At 36.5% G+C, this 14,213-nt stretch overlaps 1 protein-coding gene across 2 annotated transcripts; it reads right to left on the reverse strand.

Moving 5' to 3' along the window:
* Window positions 1-897: 897 nt before the first annotated feature.
* Window positions 898-3,998, reverse strand: LOC100366833 (kelch-like protein 24). Of its 2 annotated transcripts, none has more exons than XM_002739725.3 (2): window positions 3,863-3,998; window positions 898-2,864 (listed from the first exon to the last, which is right to left on the reverse strand). In XM_002739725.3, the coding sequence occupies exon 2, from the start codon at window positions 2,804-2,806 to the stop codon at window positions 1,064-1,066; it is 1,743 nt and encodes a 580-aa protein (XP_002739771.2). In that variant the 5' UTR covers window positions 2,807-2,864; window positions 3,863-3,998; the 3' UTR covers window positions 898-1,063. The 2 variants fall into 2 exon arrangements, with proteins under 2 accessions (XP_002739771.2, XP_085350925.1); XM_085494799.1 differs by having other exon boundaries at window positions 3,859-3,998.
* Between the last annotated feature and the right edge of the window lie 10,215 nt (window positions 3,999-14,213).

The following is a 14,213-nucleotide window of genomic DNA, read 5'->3' on the forward strand; positions in this document are numbered from 1 at the left end:
GTTATAACGAAGACCTATAGTGAAACTTGTTATCTACAAACACTGTTTATTACCTAGATGTTACCTTGTTATAACGAAGACCTATATAGTGAAACTTGTTATCTACAAACACTATGTTTATTACCTAGATGTTACCTTGTTATAACGAAGACCTATAGTGAAACTTGTTATCTACAAACACTATGTTTATTACCTAGATGTTACCTTGTTATAACGAAGACCTATAGTGAAACTTGTTATCTACAAACACTATGTTTATTACCTAGATGTTACCTTGTTATAACGAAGACCTATATAGTGAAACTTGCTTTCTACAAACTAGAAATTAATTTTTGCTATTGTTGCTGAAGGAATGATTCAGGGAAAATAAAATCTAGCAAATATGCCTTTTTTCCTATATTTTTCATTCAACTTGTAAAAAATCAGTGAAAATAAATTCCTTACAAAACACCCAAAATGTCTTTTATAGTGAAAATTAATTCCAGCTAAAAGTATTTACAGTAGTTATTTCTAGAACCAGACATTTCTGTTTAATAGCCCTGAAGCAGTTGTATCCTGGATCATACCTCAAGAACACTTGGGCCAAAACTGTTTACACTAACTAAAATTGTGTAACACCCATTACAACTAGCACTGAAAACAGAAATGAAAGTCTGGAAAGACAGCAGTGACTTCAATGAATGGAAATGTTGTCCAACATTAAAATATTGAAAACAAAAACTTTGTAGGAAATGTGACAGTTTTGAAGGGTCCAGCATCAGTTACTCTGTTTTCTTAGTTTGGTGAATCTTCTGACATGGGACAGTGTCACATTTCATAGTTGAAGAAAGACAAAGCACACAACACTGTCAGGCGCTAGAAACAAGAGTACTCATTCCATAATTAACGACAAAGGAATTATGAAGTATAGGCGGTCAATTTTATTTTCCAGAAGAATACAAACAGAGGAAGAAAGTACGAACAAATCTCTGAAGTGACTGAATTCTCACAATTTACCTAAATTAAAACAGCTGTCAATTTGAGGTGGAGCAACTGGAATATTCTCGAGACATAATACATCGTATTATTTTTGCTTATCGTCAGGCATTCTAATAGTCAGGCAATTGAGGTACGCCAATGGAGTCTTCAATTTCCCAACGTTTGATTCCCATATGCTGTGAATGGGATCATAGCAGTACATCTTATTAGTGTAAACGTCATCGTGTGCATCGTCGCGATCGATACGCCCACCCATGATGTATATCTTGCAGTTACATACAGTAGCGCTGCAGTCCTTGTAATAGCGGGCTTCGGGAAATCCTGCAATCGGGGGCTGCCATTCCTTCTGCTTTGGATCATACACGTACAACTTACTGGCATTCTGGAATATATAAATGAGTGTATCGAAGACAACAGCATTTGTATCTTCTCGTGGCACACTCGGCGGGATATCATCGAAGCAGGTCCAAACTTTCTTGTTTGGATTATAACACTGGATCAGTGATATTGAATCATATGTGTCACCATGTGTAGAGCGCACACTTCCACCGAATACGTATATCTTCCCCTGAAATGAAACAACACTTGAGAAGACGCCGTCTTTCAGCAACGGCGGGACTTGAACTTCCCGGCGGGTGACTAGATCACAACACGTGAATCCACCATAGATTGCCACATAGTGAGAGTTCTCCCGATCTTCTCCACCAATAAAATACAGTTTATTATCCAAAACTATCATCTTGGAGCTCTGACATTCACGTAAATGCAGATATATTTTGTCATCGAATAACTCCCACTCCCTCGTTTCAAGGTTTAACATGCTTGGGTACCTGAACACGTGGGTGATGATGTACTTGTCGTAAGTTGCTGCGTATTCAACCTCCCAATTCTTATCTTTAATCACGGGAGTCTGCGTTATACGGTGCCATGTCTTCTTAACAGCGTCAAAATATTCCACATTACGACAATACCTCCAGCCTCGCCGAAACCCCCCTACAGAACAGACAACACTAACAAGACGCTTTGGACTACCTTTGTTTTTCCTGTCCTTCAATCGAGGCCTATTTTCTATAGTTTTTTTGGTTACTCCTTTCATGTCTGATAACTGACAATTGATGTCATAATACAAATTTGGTGATAACTCTCCAAGTTTTAGATACTCCAATACATCCACAAAATCTTCTTCCCGATTATTGCGATCATCACCTTTACAGTGCTCGTACCACCTAATCACAGCGGCACCGACTAAATCTTCATCCTCGACGCAGAGCAAGTCATTCGAAACAAGTTTAATCAAAACCTCCTTAGTCAACTCAAGGAATTCCCCTTGAGTGGAGACTAACTTAAAATAGTTTATCATGTATTCCAGCGCCTTTTCACTGGCAGCAGCGAGGCTGAAGGATTCCGCCATCTGCCATACACCTAAACAGTTGCTTGCATCCATATTCTCTAACATGAACTTAATGCATCCATCTCGGAGTGTTAAAACTTGAAACATGTTTGCAGCTTCAAGGAGAGCCTGTAGATTAGAGCCAGTAATAACTGCCTTTCCAGTGTATATGTAATCCAACATCAGCTCTACTGCATGACTCTGTACGTCTCGGAGGTGAATTTTTTCTTCTTTACTCTCACGCATACCACTAGAAAACATCCCTTTAAAGTATTCACTGCTACTTGCCAATACCAATTTATGGCAGGGGAAGATGGTCCCATCAACGCATAGAATAACATCGGTGAACTTGGATTCAACTCTCGCTTCATTCATTTCAGACATCAAAGATGTTAGGTGATTGGGATTATCGAATTCAAATGAAATCTCCAAATCCATTTTACAGATAAACACTTATTTCACTGACATATCATAGAGTCAATCCCATAAACCATGCCTAAATAGAAATCAAGAAACAAACATTAGTGAGTTTAATTGTTCCTATGTGTAAGTAGCGACATATTTATTGATAATTATTATTATTATACATCCGTCACCGTAAGGTTGTAATTTTTCAGTATTTTACAGGGTATTTTCATCCTACCATATAAGGAAATACAAATTCCCAATATGGAATATGCACGTAAGCGTCCTCTAATAATAAAAACAAACATGGCTGCCACCAGGGTTTGACCGGACTCCACACAAAGAATTTCACTTATTGTGTTCTAAACTTTTTGGATTTCGGCATTCCCATGATGTATCCTTGGAAGTAAAAGATGTATAATAATAAGGTTATTATGAGTATACCTCAAGATGCATATATGTATGTGCATCAGTCGATAATTCTGCTGTACTGTCTTCATGTATACTTTGAGGTATCCTTGTAATAACCTCATATTAATAATGATTTATTATAGTCAGAATGGTTCTACTACGCAACAATTGTAATTGTTTTCCACACATGGTGGAGTTATGCAAATGTCTATTTGATGTCATTTCACTATCTGATATTATGTAAAGCGGATTGCGTGTAACTCTTCCATGTATCTAACTTCATATTTAAGTGTGAACGCTTCCCTTATCTGTTTCCTTGAGAAATTGTGCTTACCGATTATGACTGGCATTCCGCATCTGATACGGTGAGCCAAAGTTTGCCGACTTGCAAAATTGTACTCACTGTTTACCTACCCTATTCAGTCTTGAAGTTGTACACAGAGATAGCATGGCCTTAACTTGTTCTGCAACTCTTAGTTTAGTTTAGTTTAGTTTTTTTTTATCGTCGTTAAGATTATTAAAAATTACACTTTACCGACGATAACAAACGGAAGCATTGCAGCGAAACCGAGCAGATGTAAAACTGGGAAAGCTAATCTGCGAGTCCAGTGACCCCCGAACCCAGGCAAATATTATTACTTTAATTCAATCGGTGAATACTAGAAACTGCCTACCTACCGCTTCCCTTCCTCGTCTCTATGCAATAGAAGCGTATGAACATCACACGTCAGTACTATTTGACGAAAAGACGTTAAATTAACAAGAAAGCAAACACAGGAACGTGACCTTGCTGTCCTTGTACACAAACACACAAACAAACAAACAGTAAATACCATAAATGTCGTTGGTGGCGCTATATACGTTCCAGCGAACTGCGTTGTTTGGATTTCTGACAGCAAAAGTATAATCAGTGGTCATTACGTTTTGAAGATGTGTGTTATCTTCGAGGGAAGGAAGATTATTGTTTATGTACATATATTGTATTTTTTTTAAATACATTACAAATAGCAGAAAATAATAAAAACATATTACCATGGCATTATAATAATTGTGACTGTGAAATAGCTATTTCATATAAAAATAGTAACCCCTACATGGAAGCTCATCAAAGTTTGATTCGATATGATTTTCATTTAAATTCTACACCCTCGTATGTGTTCTATCCTCGGGGGCGGACATCCGGGCATTTTCTACCGCCTGGCAACCCTCGCGGTGAAAACAAAGACCAAAAACTCGCAGAAAACGGTACTTTGCAATGGTTGTTGAGAGTTCCCTGAACAGTGTAACAAGATTAGCCCTACGTGTGTGTCATATATGAATTTGGTTGTTAGGGATTACTTCAAAGTTGAGTTTGTGTTGTTTTCTCGAGTTTTCACCGGCTCCACCGGCGTTCCACAGCAGCGCGCACAAAGCCCATAGAAATACGTGTGACAGTGGTGCGCGTCTTAGAAACGTAGAACGTCCGTGACGTAGCTCCGCCCCCGAGGATACCTATTTCTTGGAGGAAGCGCATAGCAGAAACCGTAGACCCTCTATGCAGAAACACAGTATTAAACCGATAACATACAAACAACTGTGGAAATATAAACAATTATCTAAAGAAAAGGAAGAAAAAAACACTTAAAGCGAAACAGTCGTCACACGGACCCAGTTCGAATTTCATGTAAACAAACATTGTATTTTACACGCGTATACGTCTGGGGCCATATCGAACAGGACGCGGCGACTGTAGCACTTTAAAGCGAGGGAGTCGTCACCTGTGCATGCGTCAGATGGCCCACCTTCCATGGATGGCCATAGCGTGTCATTGTTTACAAACAAGCGTCTACCCATGAGCCTTTGGGCTTTTAGCATGTGTTGTTATCGTCGCCTGGGACCAATTCCCGCGCGTGCACAGGTGGCGACCCATTCTCCTTCCCAGAGTTCCTTGCGATTAGATCACCGAAAGTATATATTCGTGATAAAACTCTACCTGGGGAGATTGGTGGCGACCCTCCCGCTTTGACTACCCTGGCGGGAAGCGCACTCCCATTCAAGTTGAAGTAGCCTCCGGTGGGCTGGGTTTGGCAATAGATTTGTCTTCTTTTTTTTTATTGCAGGCTGAAGGGGGGAGCACGCGGCCTTGCCTATTTACACTACCGCTTTGTTACTACTGTATTTCTGTGTGGGAACGCTACTCCGATTACGACATTGATCAATTGGAAAACTATCAGAGACGCGGAATGTGATTCACTCTGAACAATAACTACGCCACTATTTTTAAATTAATTTTTAATTTTACTAGCTTTGTTGTGATTTTGTTATTTATTTTACCAAAAAATGTATTGTTATAATTGTAAATCGCTCGACACCGATGAAAATAGGCAAATGACCTATCTGACATATCGAGTGAAAATAAAGTACATTCTTATTAATAAAAAAATATAATTCTTAATGTGTATTATTATTATTTATTATTAATAATATACATTAACATTTTTACATGTCTCGATACGTGCTACTTTTTGTACATAATTTACTTGTATCACAACTCGATCTCGTCATCTTACCTGCCAACAATATTATGTAAGCATCTATAAACGAATATAACATCATATGAAGTGTGTTTATGTTTAATCGTTTGTCATGTGAAAAATCTCTCAAAATCAGTATTTGTTTTATTGACGGGTGGCCATGATTTATCTTGCGGACGATCAAAATAATATCGGCGCTTTCAACGGCCTTTCTTTCACTCGTTTACGTCACGGAAACGCCTCGACGCTAGAGGGCGTGAAAGGAAGAGTGAGTTCAATGTCGACGGTATATAATAAATCAGATTGTTCAAATTTGTATTTTTTCTTGATTTGTTTGTTTGTTTGTTTGTTTGTGTTTATTTATGATATCGAAGTACATGTGCTACTTCGACGGTGCTTGGCACTGCAGGTGAAGCCCCTAGTCTGGTTCCCTGTCCCAATTTCAATGCTGAGGGCGGTTAAGAAAATTAAGCGTTGAAATTGGGGCAGGGGACCAGACTAGTGAAGCCCCGAGGTCTGCCTACATCTCATGTCTGTACATGTTATTTATCTTATGGACGATTCCATCATTACGTGTGTAATGATGTAGGGGTTGTAGGGGAGGTTTGTCGGAGTGTCACTCTTTTGGTAAATAAGTTGCCGACTGTAACGGGTTCGATGTTGCGTATTCTGATGTGTTTTTAACTTATATTCATATATAAGTCACTTTAATACCATACGTGATTTGTAACAGCTACAATAGCCTATTATAAAATAGAACAGTCCCAAGACGTAAAACAACAACAGAACATATCTTCGGAAAGATTTTAAAACACTACAGCCACCACAAAACAGTGCTTATTCGTCCTATTTCCCTGGCTGTCACAGAAGAAAGGAACTATTGACATTACTGAAGTCCAAATTTCTACCCGAAGTTGAACACACACGCTGCTGGTTCTGGATGTTCATAGTTTGTTCCTTGGCACCCAAGGCATTTTCGTTGGTTGAATAGACGGATTGCTTCTATCGATACCAGGTAGGACAAACAGACAAACTTATAGAGAAGTCAACAATGCAATAATATTAACAATAATACATTGATAGACATCAATTAAAGCTCCATCGTTGAGAAACGACGGAGAACAATACTGCCTTGTCTGTACTCACTTCACTGCGATATACTACACATATATCGATTACACCCTTTTGAATATTTATATAAACTGGACGTATGCGATTGACTTCGCCACGTATATCTACTCCCCCCCTCTCGCCCACCAATGGCGAGATAATCGCTCTGGTACAACTTAGGTACATAAAAAGACCAACAAATAAATAGGAATATATTGTTTTGTGTTATTCGTGATTCGTATACATTTCATGACACTACAATTCCTAGAAATTGTGGTACCACTAAAGGCTTTAATGCATTCCACTCAACTATTCGATCTTTTAAAGCATTCTTAACACAACAAGTCTCAAAATCAATAATACAATTCTAAACTTCGGCCATCGTTGACCTGTTAGTGTGTTATGATAATTTGATTTCTGTTTATCTAAATTTTAGATTCACCATATACATCACAATTTCAAGCTGCAACACGTTCAAGATGAAGTTGTCAAGTATTGTATGTGTGACTATGGTGTCTGTGATGTCATGTGTTGGTGTATTCGGAGAATTGTCATTAAATGACGACTCTGGTGATCATATATGTTACATTTCAACCAGGTGAGTGTGTGTTTAATATATTACTTCTCGTAAAATGTGTTTATTTCTCCAAACTTAAGGGATTTAGTTCCCCGTCTGTCACAGACGAGCAGCATTTATCTGAAATAAGTTGTCAATTTTCAAATGAACGAGAAAATCACAGATGGCAAATATGTTAAAAAAATAGTATTACATTTTCAGAGCATTAAATTTCACCGTTGTCTCTCTAGTCTTTATTGTTATGTACACATTGCAAGAACACGTGTGCAGGCAGGCATATACGGCTTCTTTTTAATATTGTCAAAACAAATGTCCAATATTTTTTACTCTAAAACTAATATGTTACATAAGTTACATAATTGAATGCAATTGTCATGTCATACGTGTATGCGGGTACCACATCAGATTGGTGACACTGTCCCTTCCAACGAAAAATGAAAATGTACCCATTTTCGTAATATCAAATCATACGCTAGGAAAAAAATAACAGAAATATTGATAAAAAAATATTTACAAATACAAATAAACAAATCGAATCTTATTCAAATACAATGTAGAAACGAAGAAGCCATGGCAGTATACAAATAAACAAATCGAATCTTATTCAAATACAATGTAGAAACGAAGAAGCCATGGCAGTATACGCACAACAATAGAACAATCAAATCATGGTCAGTACAATAGAAGGTGTCTTTCTTAATTCTTATTTTGCTAATTCCCTTTGTTCAGGTAGATTAATTCTTACATCGTTAATCATGTCTTAACTATATTTCTTTCTGCTCCGTATGCTTGTCACCAATCTGATGTGGTACCCGCATCAGATTGGTGACACAGTGCAGCACTACACTTAAAGCGGGGAAGTCGTGTCGTTGTTTGTAAACAAGCGTCTGCCTATGAGCCTTTGCAGTTTAACGAGCGTGGACTCAATTCCTGCGCGTGCGTACGTGAAGACCCCTCCGCTTTAAACATACGTCGGACTTCGAATAAGATGTACAAATGACAACATAAAACCTACAAATTATTTAGGAATTGTATTCAACAGATAAATACCCTTTGTAAAACACTGAACAGATCAACTCAAGTGTTACGACCCATTGTTTTCAATGACTGCATGGTAACACAACCATAACACACCGACATAGTTCTGTGTCTTCTTTAAAATGTATGTCACGTAACATCATCTTCATAAGGAAAGATCCGTCACGTGGTATTTTGTCCAAAAGCGTCATCATTATCCGCCATTTTGTCGTCATTGCGTTGTTGGTTGTTATTAACATACCTAAAAATGGTCTAATACGCATGCGCAGTGATTGTTATCATGCGTACCAAAATGATCATGGCACATGCGAATTAGAAGGTTTCTTTGTTTCGTCTAATCAATTGTGCGATACAAGAACACAACTTTCAGTTCGTGATAAATCAAAATCAAACAAATTCATTAAACATAGGATCATCAAACAACAGTGCTAAAAGTCACATGTTTTTAGCCATGTTACTTACGTATAACCTCCAGCAATTTGTTCTGAATTGGAGAACGAATGTCTAATATCTATTAAAATACTCGAAAGCAGTCATCCATGAATATGGCCACTGCAAGATTGTACTACATGCATTTTACAGGTGATTCTGCCTTTGGTTAAATAGTTGACTTGCTAAACGACCTCGGAATCATTCAGGGGTGAAACGTTTACTGTTCGGTAGTGTAAAATAACACACATCTACCCCTGATACTTGTGAGTGTTTCTAGAGATCTAAGTTGTATTTATAATAAAATATTTCCCGTTTTTTCAGCATATATGAATCCTACGAAGAAAGTTATATAGTTCAATATGATCAGACTTATTACACAACTTGTACCAACCCACTCGTATTTTTCACGTGCACTCGTATACGGTAAGGATCATAAATAATAGTAATGAATAGTTGGTTGATGGGTATGTAATTTAGACTGGTTAATATATGAATACATAAAACACTAACTCTATTATTATTCCGACGTTTTGTCTAGAAAAAGGAATATTTCACTAATAAATACAAAATAAAATAAATAAACAAAGAATACCTGGAAAATCAAAAATAATATCAAGAAATAATGGCGACCAATAAAAAACAACACTCACCTTGGCTACTACGTAGATCCTTAATGCGTTAAAGGGTGGTAGTCGTCGCGCCACGCATGCTCGAGATATGTGGATCTGATATGAACAAAGATGGCGACTTTGACTGTTGCGCAGATCAACGAGTTCAAATTGAGACGTTACCAAGCTTTAATTAGGTATTTCTTTAGGTGATTGGAAGGTATCGAATGAGTTATTGGCGGTAATTAGTGCAAGTCGCGCTCAGGTCAAACCTCATATTTGTGATTTCCATTAAACTTGTGGGGAAACCAATGCGTAACTTGAATGCGACGACCACCGCCCTTTAAGAAAGAAACAAAGCTATATACACTGAGTGGTAGATGGCGCCTATCAAAGGGAGCCATCACAGTTAAGATTTGAGTCATGAGGTTATAATCTATTTAATTTATCAAGCTATACAGATCTGTTTTTCATAACTGGTCATCGTTTTTGTTGATTTGGTCCATTCCCACTGTAGACATGTCGTTGATGTTCTTTCCCTTCTGGTAGAAGTGTATAGGAAAGTGTGTTTCTAGCTAATGTTTCGTGGTGGATAAATGGTTGTTGAATCGTAGTTGTGTTTTCATTTCTGCCACATTATGCAAGTTACACGTTATCATGTATATAAGGTTACCTTACATTGCCGTGAGTATTGTTGCTATATGTGCGATTTCTGAAATTGCCCGTGAATGTAGTGCTATTAGCAAAGAGCAGCTGTTTTGTGTCAAGCTGCTTTGTGTCAAGTCACACTTTTCTGAAGGAAGCGTATTCACACGAAGCCCACTGTGAACTAACAGACCACGGATGTTATTACTGAGACGGTGTGCTATTATAAGTGGTTCAGGGACGTGATAGTTTATGAAGTATGTTGAAATATGTGTTCGCGATGTGTTTAATAATTGATTTAGTCTGCAAAGAAATAAACTGGAAACCTCGTCTTGCATTCAAAGATATTCAACATGTTTCAGTTGGCTATTTTATTTATTACTTCCTTTTGATTGGAATTTATCGGTAGTCGATCGAAACGGTGTAACAGGAGTCTTGTCAATTTTGAACGACGCATCCCTGAATGTGAAAAATAGTGCCCATAATATTGAGGAAAGTCAAATTAAATTGATTTACAGGATCCTGTACCGGACTGAGTGGCGTACATTATATCGAACTGCATATGTAAGAGATAAAGTCTGTTGTCATGGATACGCACAAAATGTGGACGTATGTATTCGTACGTATTTACTTTCTTATATGTCTAACATCTGTATTGCAACATTTTCCATTCGCGTCCTTAGTATTGCAATAATCTTATATGGTAGAACAGTATTATTATTTGTGTATCGACCAGAGTTAGTTAAATCACAATCACTTAATTTCCTCGAGTATTTGTATATGTATTGGCTGAAGAACTAGACCGTTCTTTACATTCACATTTAGGTCAATTTGTATGAGCACATCGTTAACAAATGTCGTTAACTCCAAAATCAGACATACATCCTTCGTTGCTATGTATCCATTTCAAATAAACATGGATATGTGCAAAATGATATTATGCATATTCTCCTTATAACTGACATATAATTAGTGCATGTGAAAAAAATAATACAGTTCACTGAAAATATCCACTTTATACAGGTATGCATTAAAGGTACGTTGTTTAATATGGAGTAGAGTAAACTCAATTTTTTATTCACTTACAGCTCTATGCAATGACTGTGACAATAAACATGGCACCTGTGTTAGTCCCGATGTGTGTGAATGTGATGCAGGTTTCCATGGTAATAACTGTTCAAGTAGTAAGTTATAATGCACATATATATCGAAATATATTTTAATACAAATTATTTATTGAATAAAATATCATTGTTCCTTACAATATATACCAAGACGCACATCTCAAAGCATCACATTAAAACCAGGGAGGAAAACAGGATTTCTGAAAGAAGGAAAATTTGAATTATAAAAAGCATACGTATACCTTATTTGTTTCTGTCAGATAAAACTAATAGTTCCATATTTATTTTAAAATTCTAATTCTAGGTTTGTATCATTTGTATAAGAAAGAGGCAAAGTGAAAAAAATATGTATTTGTATTTTGGAAGTTTTTTATATAAAGGCGTATTAATATTGCCACTATAGTAAGATTACATGACATATGGGAAAGAACTAAGCGTTATTTTCAAGTCATTGTTTACACGCGAAGATTATTACTGGATGAAAGAAAGTGACAACATTTACAATTTAACCAGTACACTTTAAAATTACTATGATTTATAACACCTGTAACAACAACAACAATGCATACACAATCAGAATTCATTGCTACATCGAGTCAGATATATATTGCCCTGTAAAAATTATATCAATCAAAAATGACGTACGCTAATGCCCCGATATAAGCTGGAACGCTAATTTGTTCATCTCTCCATCCATTAGTAGGGAGAGTCACTGGGCAAGTTAATTCGTGCATGCCCTCATGGAATACCCGTGTTATAGTGTATTTATATGGTAGTCATACTGAGTTATTATTGCTTGTCTTTTGTTTTCTTTGCATATTGAAAATACTGATTTTACTTAAAATTTAACATACATGCTATTGTCATTGGCATATCGAAAGGTCACACATCACAAAACTGTTTAATAGTAATTTACGTCTTTCAGTCTCTCATACAGCATGTAGTAACAACATGTGTGGAGATAACTGTGGTATATCTTGTTTATCAGTGTGTGGTACTAATGCTGATACGTGTAATCCCAGCACATGTGAGTGCAGCTGTAATCCAGGGTGGAGAGGTAAGGAGACGTACTACCAATCACTACTAAAAGATTTAGTTCTACAATAAAATCAGTGTTAAACTATTTATATTTACATGTAGTGTCCACAGACTTAGGAAATAAATTAATAAATACATGTAGTATTGAATTTATGTTGTGTCCACACATATAACATTGGACAAAAGCTAAATGTGTACTGGTTGTAAACCGCTTTGAATTTGTAAAAGAAAATTTAAAGATTAAATTTAATTTGGGAACTGCAAAATATTGAAGTAGAAAACATTTTATTTGTATCCTAAAGTCGTTGATTATCAGTGATTTTCGCAAATGTAATTTTCACGAAATCCTTCTAATTGTCGATTTTGCGAAAACTAATAGCAGTAGATTTCTTTACAGTATTTGATGTAACATGTATGTATGTTAGCACTCTAAGCTGTTTTTTATTGTATGATTGTATCGCAGGGATTGTGTAGCTTTACCTAACAAACAATGTTTTGTGGCGTTTTGTGCTAATAAACGTACCAATGCTGATGCCAATGTATTATGGCTGCTATGGTCTTGAATGTACACGTCTACGTGTATTTGCATTGGATGTTTAGTATTATGACCAGCACACATCTCTTGTCCTTTTAATATTTCTATTCATTGAGTTAATACTAAATGTTCATACTTTATTAGGTGATTTTTGTGATGAGCCTTGTTCATATGGGTATTATGGTCCTGGTTGTGTATTGCTATGTCAATGTCAAAATGGAGCCGAATGTGATTATGTAGATGGTTCCTGTACATGTACTGCTGGCTGGCAACCACCTCTGTAAGTACTGATCCCACAGCAAATATCTTGATGCTGTTCAACTAACACGTAAACGATTGTTAACATCGTTATACCAAACATTAATAATATGCTATGTTAATCGTACTTGAGTTTATTATAATTGGTATTTATATCGCCGAGTGGAGCTAGACATAATACTGATTGTTTGTCGTTGTCCAGCCTGAGGGTTACCCATATTTTTCATGTCACTAATGTACATGTGTGTATTTATTAGCTGTGATGCGTCTTGTCCTCCTCCCACATTTGGTATTAACTGTGAAGGGACATGCACCGTTTGTGAAAATGATGGCGTATGTGATCCAGTAAGTGGACTGTGTAATTGTGATGAAGGTAGGAGATTAACTAGCTGCGGTGTGTAGTAATTTAAGTGGTGTATATGTTTGAACCAAGGAAACATATTGTATGTGGCCAATTTCAATATCTACACTATCAAATATGTTTTATATTTGCAATAAAAAAAATTCTGTAAATCCAATGCATTTGTTCCATTTGCAAATTGATTCACTCCATTTTGATTCACATTGGCAGACATATCATATAAATATGTTCTGAAGGGGTTGTATTCAAGGATTAGTTGTTCCAGTGTCCCACGACCTGGGTGGGTAATTTTCATTTTCCAATAATGTGTAGAATGCTCCATTTGTCTGAAACCAATATCTCCCAAAGTATGCGAAATATACACTAATTATTATCTGTCTGTGTATTGGGTTGCGATGGGGAGGGTGATACTGTGCAATATTTTAAAGTTTTGCTTTTAGTACCTGTTTCTACATATATGTTCTTAGAACAGGTATAGTCTATTAAATAACATTGTAAAAGTTTTTGATTTTGGTTGTTGTGAACTTAGGGGTATTTTAAAAAAAATAACAGCCTGAACTATCTTTTGATCTAACTGACCGATTCCATCATATGCTGTTTGCACGTGTTTTAGAACATTCTATATATCACATGACATAATAGCCTAGTAACAATAACCATGCCAGCAAATGCCTTGCTTAAAATGTCTTGATGAATAAAGTTAACGGGTTATATGTATTTTGTTAAACAACTTATTGAAGGCGAGCCACAAATTGCTGCTTGTAGCTATATTTATTTACTGCAAAAATGA

Source organism: Saccoglossus kowalevskii, chromosome 21, assembly GCF_978046115.1.
Source record: "Saccoglossus kowalevskii chromosome 21, keSacKowa6.1, whole genome shotgun sequence".
NCBI lineage: Eukaryota > Metazoa > Hemichordata > Enteropneusta > Harrimaniidae > Saccoglossus > Saccoglossus kowalevskii.

Excerpts from the sequence above, each read along its gene's own strand:
- LOC100366833 (XM_002739725.3), bottom strand. The coding sequence starts at position 2,806 with ATGGATTTGGAGATTTCATTTGAATTCGATAATCCCAATCACCTAACA.